Raw genomic sequence first — 9,206 nt, forward strand, 5'->3', positions numbered from 1 at the left:
CTTGTTTCCCCTATCCTGTACATAGTGTTTTAATAACTGCGATATTATTGAATGTTTTCTTTGCTTGCTATTTATTATGTCCATGAATTAAATACAGAGGGTGTCCAACGTAAAAAAATACTGTAAAAATTCTTATTTGAGATGATCCTTTTAGGCAGGGTGCTTATTAACTGTACTTATTACCCGGCTTGGTTGAATGCTTGATTCTGATTGGTCAAGCGCTGAAATCAGCGGTGAATTATAGGTGAATAATGACCGCTCCGCTCTATAGCAGACCGCTGCCTAATCAAAGGCTCAGAACACCTGCTGCACTCAGGCTGCGCTCTGTGAATTTAGTGGCATATCCATCATGTAAGCCATGTAAACAAACACACAGCGTCATTTACAACTAAACGTTGCTCTCAAGAATGTTTTTCAAAACATTTGAGGCGAGAAATAGACGACGCAGTATCAGAAAATGGATTCTATTTGATCAGCACTTTTTCCAAGGCGACGTGTTGCGCTGGGGGTATGCCACCTCCGCTATCGTGTCGGTGGCATATCAACCTGTCGGGCTCCTATCACTCGATAATCACCGCTGAGCAAGATGTTATCCCTTATTTTTACTGTACTACATTTCAATTGTATTGACTGTACCTGTACTGTTCTGTATTTTTGTCTAATAAAATAATCAATCAATATATCAATGTGAAAAGGGTACCATGTCTTCTTGGGCCTTTCACGGCAATCGGACACTGCATGCGTGATTTGAGGCATTTCGTTCCAAAATGTGTCCCCTGGACCTGGAAGCGGATCAGGACCTGGGTAGGCCAGTCACAATTATTACATAATCGTCTTATCGCAATTATTAGACATAAATCGCAATTATTTGACATAAATCGCAATTGTTTTGTCATAATCGTCTCTAGCTCACCCAGGTAGTTATTCAAGCAAGTAAGATCATTGGAAACAAACAATTGCAACTTCAGGATATATACAACCGCACCATAACCAAAAAGGCAATTCAGATTTACTAAGGCCAGGGCTCCACCAAAAAGATGGCGCTGTGCCGGTGTCGGACGCCATCACGTTGACATCCGACTGGCTCCACTGAACGTGAATTTGTTGATATTTCAATCAAAGATCAGATGAGGATATTAGCATTATCAACTTTAGTGTTATGCCTAATTTATAATAATTTGTGCTGGAAAAAGTCATGGCCTTCTGGCGATATCGGACCAGTTACCCATATATGGAGATCCATGTACTGTATAGTACATCCCTTGTATGCCCAAACATGGAGATCCCTGTCTGAGCCAGCCACACAGATATGGGCTGTCTTCCTCCACATATGGGCATTCCCATATGAAGTCCTGTTAGATATGGGCTTAATATTGATGACATCAGGGATCTCAGAAGTTATCAAGTATCATAAATGTTGTCATTGTATCAACCCTGCCATTTTCAAAACCTCCACCTGTCAGTCAGTCTGTCTGTCACATGGCCCTCTTCTAGCGCCACCATGAGGCCTATTCTTGCAAAACACATTTTTGGACACTGCTCCTACAGATTTTGCCCTGAAATCACGCAAAGCGGTACACAGCATCTCTAAAGTTATGTCATCAACATGGATCTGTCCCATTTCCCATATTCCCTCCTGATTGGCTACCATTGCATTCTAAAGTTTGTGTGTGCGACCTGATGGTCGCTTATCTTCCGAATAGGGAGTCTTACTGGTAATAGACCTTTTGTCAGCCTTCTGATTGGTCCCTGAGACTCCCTGACTGGCCAACCAGAAAAAACATTCACTTTTTGCTATCGGGGGTGGAGTTTGTGCAGTGGAGAATGTTGCTTCAGCCTTTCAAAAACTGTCCGCACTGCGGAGCACGGCAATCGCCCGGTACGGCCGCGGTAGGTGATAGCGATCACGCTCATCATAATGAATAAGCTTCAACAAACTAGTTCACATGGACCTTATCAATGGTCTAACTAGTTACGATTGGGTACATATATTTTAAATGGGCAGAATTACGTGTATGTGAGGAGAACAGATTATATTTCTCCTCTTCCTACCCAAGATTCAATGCGCTTTCTATTTCTATTTCTATTCTCTCTCTGATCCAGAGGATTAAACTAATTAAAACATATATTTTCGGGGGGAAACTACTGTTTTGCTATGTAATTACTGTACCCTTTTCTTCCCTTTTTATTAATATCACGTAGATGTGTTTTTTTTGGTACTTTATATAGCTGTAATGAGGCTATGAACAAAAAAAAAATCCCATCCACTTCCACTATAAAAGAATCTGCAATAGTGATTCTGTCCCACTGGGATTAAACAAATTAAAACATATATTTTCGGGGAAACCCCCTGTTTTGCAATGTAACTACTGTACCTTTGTCTTCCCTTTTTATTAATATCACCTAGATGTTTTTCCTTTGGTACTTTATATAGCTGTAATGAGGCTATGAAAACATAAAAAAATCAAACCTTGGTTCGAAGTGGAGCGGTGAATTTGAGCAGTTCCAGGTCTATGTTTTTGATTCTATGTGTTCTAAATCTATGAATTCTGTCCTAGATCTACAATGCAGTGATGTTGCTAGCTTTTTAATGTGTCATGCTGTTGTGTGTGTGTGTGTGTGTGTGTGTGTGTGTGTGTGTGTGTGTGTGTGTGTGTGTGGGGGGGGGGGGGGGGGTTAGTGTTGGTGCGTGCGCGTGTGTGTGTGTGTGTGTGTGTGCGTTTGTGTAGTGAGTGTGGGTGGGGGGGTGTGTGTGTGTGTCATGCTGTTGTGTGTGTGTGTGTGGGGGGGGGGGGGGGTGAGTGTTGCTGCGTGAGTGTGGGTGGGGGGGGGGGGGTGTCATGATGTTGTGTGTGTGTGTGTGTGTGTGTGGGGGGGGGGGGGGGGGTGAGTGTTGCTGCGTGCGCGCGTGTGTGTGCGTGCGTGTGTGTGTGGGGGGGGGGGGGGGGGGAGGGTGAGTGTTGCTGCATGTGTGTGTGTGTGTGTGTGTGTGTGTGTGTGTGTGTGTGTGTGTATGTGTGCCTGCACAACAGCGCCCCTCCTTTAACTTGTGTGGCCACTCAAGGTATTGCCAGGCTACAGACATAGCCACCCAGAGACATAGCCACCCACGGACATACCTGTCTATTGGGAGCGCTTTCACCGCTCCAAAAATCCCATTCACTGCCACTATAAAAACAATCTGCCCAGGGAAAATGTCCCATCATAGTAACAGGGCAGAATGGGGCGGGATTTGCAAACTAGTCTATTGTGGCCCACAGGTTCAGCTATCTGAGTATCCCTGCTTTACGCCACTGCTTTGTACCTGAGGCCTGGCTTGTTGAGGATGGCCTCGATCTGCTCCTTGTTGAAGTTGGACACGCTGATGGCCTTGACCAGACCCGCGTCCAGCAGCTCCTCCATGCCCTCCCACGTGTCCAGGAAGGAGGTGTCGTCGGTGACCGTTTCCCCTTGGCTGTCCACGGGAAACAGTGCCCCGTCGGCCTCCAGTCCCCCTGGCCAGTGGATCAGGTAGAGGTCCAGGTAGTCCAGATCCAGGTCACTGAGAGTCTTCTTGCACGCTCCCCTCACCAGTAGGGGTGGGCGATAGGGCTGCACGATTTTGGGAAAATATCTAATTGCGATTTTTCTGACTAATATTGCGATTGCGATTTTATTCGCGATATTTAAAGCAAAAATGAATCCTAAGATGGAAATTTATTTTGACTTTACTAGCAAGTATTATGCTGCATTTTGACGATTTCGGTCATGTTATTAACATCTCAGCCATGGCTACACCACCCCACTCCCATTTTTTGTTTTCTTTTTTTAGTAAATCTGCCTTGATCTCATAAATGGCCCCTAGGGACTCCTCAGGACGGAAATCCGTCCCCAGGACGGAGAACCTTAACCCCTGTATTTATATATTTATTTCAAGGTAGGATAAGTGATAGTTTTTTTTTGTTTGTTTTTTTGTTTAAAGGATGATATAATACATTATTTGACCGATTATTTTACCATGTTTATGAACCGAGCAGCCCAATTCACATTCATTCTTGCATAAGGCTGCCCTCTGCTGCTAGTATGGCCAAAGTACACATTTGACCGTCCATTATAAAATTAATTTGTTTAGAAAGAACCAATAGATCATTTTCTATAACATTGCAAAGGAAAGCTGCTTTCTGCTGGCACCAGACCCAATAAATAAATATTAACATCTGGCAGTAAAACTGTTAATCGATTAATTAGTCGATTATTTAAATGATTACCTTATACAGTACATTCGATTTGAGGTTCTTTTAGACATGTTTTAACTTAACAAAAAATACATTAAAGATGAATAATTCATTAATTAATCGTTGCAGCTAACTACAAGGTAATAACAATTAGGAATAACAGACCATTTAGACCAGTGGTCCTCGATGTGGAGTCCAGGGACTTCTCTGGGTTCCTTTTGGGAGGTCTAAATTGACCCTTACAAGTACTGTATGTAACTCTCGCGGATCAGGACCTGGGTAGGCCAGTCACAATTATTACATAATCGTCTTATCGCAATTATTAGACATAAATCGCAATTATTTGACATAAATCGCAATTGTTTTGTCATAATCGTCTCTAGCTCACCCAGGTAGTTATTCAAGCAAGTAAGATCATTGGAAACAAACAATTGCAACTTCAGGATATATACAACCGCACCATAACCAAAAAGGCAATTCAGATTTACTAAGGCCAGGGCTCCACCAAAAAGATGGCGCTGTGCCGGTGTCGGACGCCATCACGTTGACATCCGACTGGCTCCACTGAACGTGAATTTGTTGATATTTCAATCAAAGATCAGATGAGGATATTAGCATTATCAACTTTAGTGTTATGCCTAATTTATAATAATTTGTGCTGGAAAAAGTCATGGCCTTCTGGCGATATCGGACCAGTTACCCATATATGGAGATCCATGTACTGTATAGTACATCCCTTGTATGCCCAAACATGGAGATCCCTGTCTGAGCCAGCCACACAGATATGGGCTGTCTTCCTCCACATATGGGCATTCCCATATGAAGTCCTGTTAGATATGGGCTTAATATTGATGACATCAGGGATCTCAGAAGTTATCAAGTATCATAAATGTTGTCATTGTATCAACCCTGCCATTTTCAAAACCTCCACCTGTCAGTCAGTCTGTCTGTCACATGGCCCTCTTCTAGCGCCACCATGAGGCCTATTCTTGCAAAACACATTTTTGGACACTGCTCCTACAGATTTTGCCCTGAAATCACGCAAAGCGGTACACAGCATCTCTAAAGTTATGTCATCAACATGGATCTGTCCCATTTCCCATATTCCCTCCTGATTGGCTACCATTGCATTCTAAAGTTTGTGTGTGCGACCTGATGGTCGCTTATCTTCCGAATAGGGAGTCTTACTGGTAATAGACCTTTTGTCAGCCTTCTGATTGGTCCCTGAGACTCCCTGACTGGCCAACCAGAAAAAACATTCACTTTTTGCTATCGGGGGTGGAGTTTGTGCAGTGGAGAATGTTGCTTCAGCCTTTCAAAAACTGTCCGCACTGCGGAGCACGGCAATCGCCCGGTACGGCCGCGGTAGGTGATAGCGATCACGCTCATCATAATGAATAAGCTTCAACAAACTAGTTCACATGGACCTTATCAATGGTCTAACTAGTTACGATTGGGTACATATATTTTAAATGGGCAGAATTACGTGTATGTGAGGAGAACAGATTATATTTCTCCTCTTCCTACCCAAGATTCAATGCGCTTTCTATTTCTATTTCTATTCTCTCTCTGATCCAGAGGATTAAACTAATTAAAACATATATTTTCGGGGGGAAACTACTGTTTTGCTATGTAATTACTGTACCCTTTTCTTCCCTTTTTATTAATATCACGTAGATGTGTTTTTTTTGGTACTTTATATAGCTGTAATGAGGCTATGAACAAAAAAAAAATCCCATCCACTTCCACTATAAAAGAATCTGCAATAGTGATTCTGTCCCACTGGGATTAAACAAATTAAAACATATATTTTCGGGGAAACCCCCTGTTTTGCAATGTAACTACTGTACCTTTGTCTTCCCTTTTTATTAATATCACCTAGATGTTTTTCCTTTGGTACTTTATATAGCTGTAATGAGGCTATGAAAACATAAAAAAATCAAACCTTGGTTCGAAGTGGAGCGGTGAATTTGAGCAGTTCCAGGTCTATGTTTTTGATTCTATGTGTTCTAAATCTATGAATTCTGTCCTAGATCTACAATGCAGTGATGTTGCTAGCTTTTTAATGTGTCATGCTGTTGTGTGTGTGTGTGTGTGTGTGTGTGTGTGTGTGTGTGTGTGTGTGTGTGTGTGTGTGTGGGGGGGGGGGGGGTTAGTGTTGGTGCGTGCGCGTGTGTGTGTGTGTGTGTGTGTGCGTTTGTGTAGTGAGTGTGGGTGGGGGGGTGTGTGTGTGTGTCATGCTGTTGTGTGTGTGTGTGTGGGGGGGGGGGGGGGTGAGTGTTGCTGCGTGAGTGTGGGTGGGGGGGGGGGGGGTGTCATGATGTTGTGTGTGTGTGTGTGTGTGTGTGGGGGGGGGGGGGGTGAGTGTTGCTGCGTGCGCGCGTGTGTGTGCGTGCGTGTGTGTGTGGGGGGGGGGGGGGGGGGAGGGTGAGTGTTGCTGCATGTGTGTGTGTGTGTGTGTGTGTGTGTGTGTGTGTGTGTGTGTGTATGTGTGCCTGCACAACAGCGCCCCTCCTTTAACTTGTGTGGCCACTCAAGGTATTGCCAGGCTACAGACATAGCCACCCAGAGACATAGCCACCCACGGACATACCTGTCTATTGGGAGCGCTTTCACCGCTCCAAAAATCCCATTCACTGCCACTATAAAAACAATCTGCCCAGGGAAAATGTCCCATCATAGTAACAGGGCAGAATGGGGCGGGATTTGCAAACTAGTCTATTGTGGCCCACAGGTTCAGCTATCTGAGTATCCCTGCTTTACGCCACTGCTTTGTACCTGAGGCCTGGCTTGTTGAGGATGGCCTCGATCTGCTCCTTGTTGAAGTTGGACACGCTGATGGCCTTGACCAGACCCGCGTCCAGCAGCTCCTCCATGCCCTCCCACGTGTCCAGGAAGGAGGTGTCGTCGGTGACCGTTTCCCCTTGGCTGTCCACGGGAAACAGTGCCCCGTCGGCCTCCAGTCCCCCTGGCCAGTGGATCAGGTAGAGGTCCAGGTAGTCCAGATCCAGGTCACTGAGAGTCTTCTTGCACGCTCCCCTCACCAGTAGGGGTGGGCGATAGGGCTGCACGATTTTGGGAAAATATCTAATTGCGATTTTTCTGACTAATATTGCGATTGCGATTTTATTCGCGATATTTAAAGCAAAAATGAATCCTAAGATGGAAATTTATTTTGACTTTACTAGCAAGTATTATGCTGCATTTTGACGATTTCGGTCATGTTATTAACATCTCAGCCATGGCTACACCACCCCACTCCCATTTTTTGTTTTCTTTTTTTAGTAAATCTGCCTTGATCTCATAAATGGCCCCTAGGGACTCCTCAGGACGGAAATCCGTCCCCAGGACGGAGAACCTTAACCCCTGTATTTATATATTTATTTCAAGGTAGGATAAGTGATAGTTTTTTTTTGTTTGTTTTTTTGTTTAAAGGATGATATAATACATTATTTGACCGATTATTTTACCATGTTTATGAACCGAGCAGCCCAATTCACATTCATTCTTGCATAAGGCTGCCCTCTGCTGCTAGTATGGCCAAAGTACACATTTGACCGTCCATTATAAAATTAATTTGTTTAGAAAGAACCAATAGATCATTTTCTATAACATTGCAAAGGAAAGCTGCTTTCTGCTGGCACCAGACCCAATAAATAAATATTAACATCTGGCAGTAAAACTGTTAATCGATTAATTAGTCGATTATTTAAATGATTACCTTATACAGTACATTCGATTTGAGGTTCTTTTAGACATGTTTTAACTTAACAAAAAATACATTAAAGATGAATAATTCATTAATTAATCGTTGCAGCTAACTACAAGGTAATAACAATTAGGAATAACAGACCATTTAGACCAGTGGTCCTCGATGTGGAGTCCAGGGACTTCTCTGGGTTCCTTTTGGGAGGTCTAAATTGACCCTTACAAGTACTGTATGTAACTCTGACAGTATACAAATGAAACCAAATGAACCCTTACGGGCCAATTTGGTTTCATTTGTATTCTGTCAGAGTTAAGGGGAGACCTTGACATCGTAAAGTTTGAGAACTACTGATTTAGACCAAAATGCAGGTTTAAATTAAATTCTACAATGAATCTCTGTATTAATAATTCATCAGGATTTTTTTTATAGGGCTCCCTCATTGTATCACGATTTACGAAAAGGCATATCGTGGAGACATTGTATCGTCTCACCGATATTTATCACCATATTGCCCACCCTTACTCACCAGTGACTTTCGGTGGAAAAAAAACCATGAAAAGCTCCTCCCGCTTGACCAGGCCGTCTGCGATCGCGGCGTGGACGCCCTGGCCCACCTCCGCCTCGTTCTCGTAGACGGAGGCCCCGTCGATGTGCCTGTAGCCGGCGGAGATGGCTGCCTTCACCGCCTCCGCCACCCTGCCGGGGGGAGACTGCCACGTCCCCAGACCCACCATGGGCATCCGGGCACCGCCGTCCAGTTCCACCCATGTCCCCGTCGCCGATGTCTCCATCGCTGGTGTCTCCGGTCGCTGCTCCAAAGGACTGCGACAACTCTGCTTCCAGTGGCAGCAAAGAGCAGAGTAAGCAGCAGCACACTCACAGCCTTCAAAGTAAACTATGGAAAATGACTATTGACTTGGTACTGTTAACATTGTAAACACCCTGGCCTGAACTCTGACTGGGGAGGGAGTCTGGGAGATACAGGCAGAGTTATCGCTCTAATGATCATTATGTCCTGATGTGAAAGAAAGCATTTCAGAAGATAGGGCAGCAGAACACGTGAAGGTCAACAGCACACTCACAGGCACAGCATGGGTTTTATAAATATCAAACCAAAAGTATTCATAAGAGCAGGCATGTGCACAAATAGACATCAAAGGGGGCTTGAGCCCCTGTCCTTTTATCCGTCTGTAAAAAGTGCCCTCTCCAGACCACAAGTGCAGTTTTTACTATGGTGAACGACATGCAAATGCCATACCTGAAGGCAGCATTCAAGAAAATTG

At 44.1% G+C, this 9,206-nt stretch overlaps 1 protein-coding gene across 1 annotated transcript; it reads right to left on the reverse strand.

Moving 5' to 3' along the window:
* Positions 1–3,285: 3,285 nt before the first annotated feature.
* Positions 3,286–8,714, reverse strand: LOC308303163 (aldo-keto reductase family 1 member B1-like; the record flags this gene model as incomplete). The annotated part of the gene is made up of 3 exons (XM_080747487.1): positions 3,286–3,591; positions 6,983–7,279; positions 8,457–8,714. 3 exons carry the CDS (start codon positions 8,712–8,714, stop codon positions 3,286–3,288), a joined length of 861 nt encoding a protein of 286 aa, XP_080603613.1.
* Between the last annotated feature and the right edge of the window lie 492 nt (positions 8,715–9,206).

The sequence above is a fragment of the Nannobrachium achirus genome (assembly GCF_963921795.1).
Source record: "Nannobrachium achirus genome assembly, chromosome: 18".
In the NCBI taxonomy this organism is placed as follows: Eukaryota; Metazoa; Chordata; class Actinopteri; order Myctophiformes; family Myctophidae; genus Nannobrachium; species Nannobrachium achirus.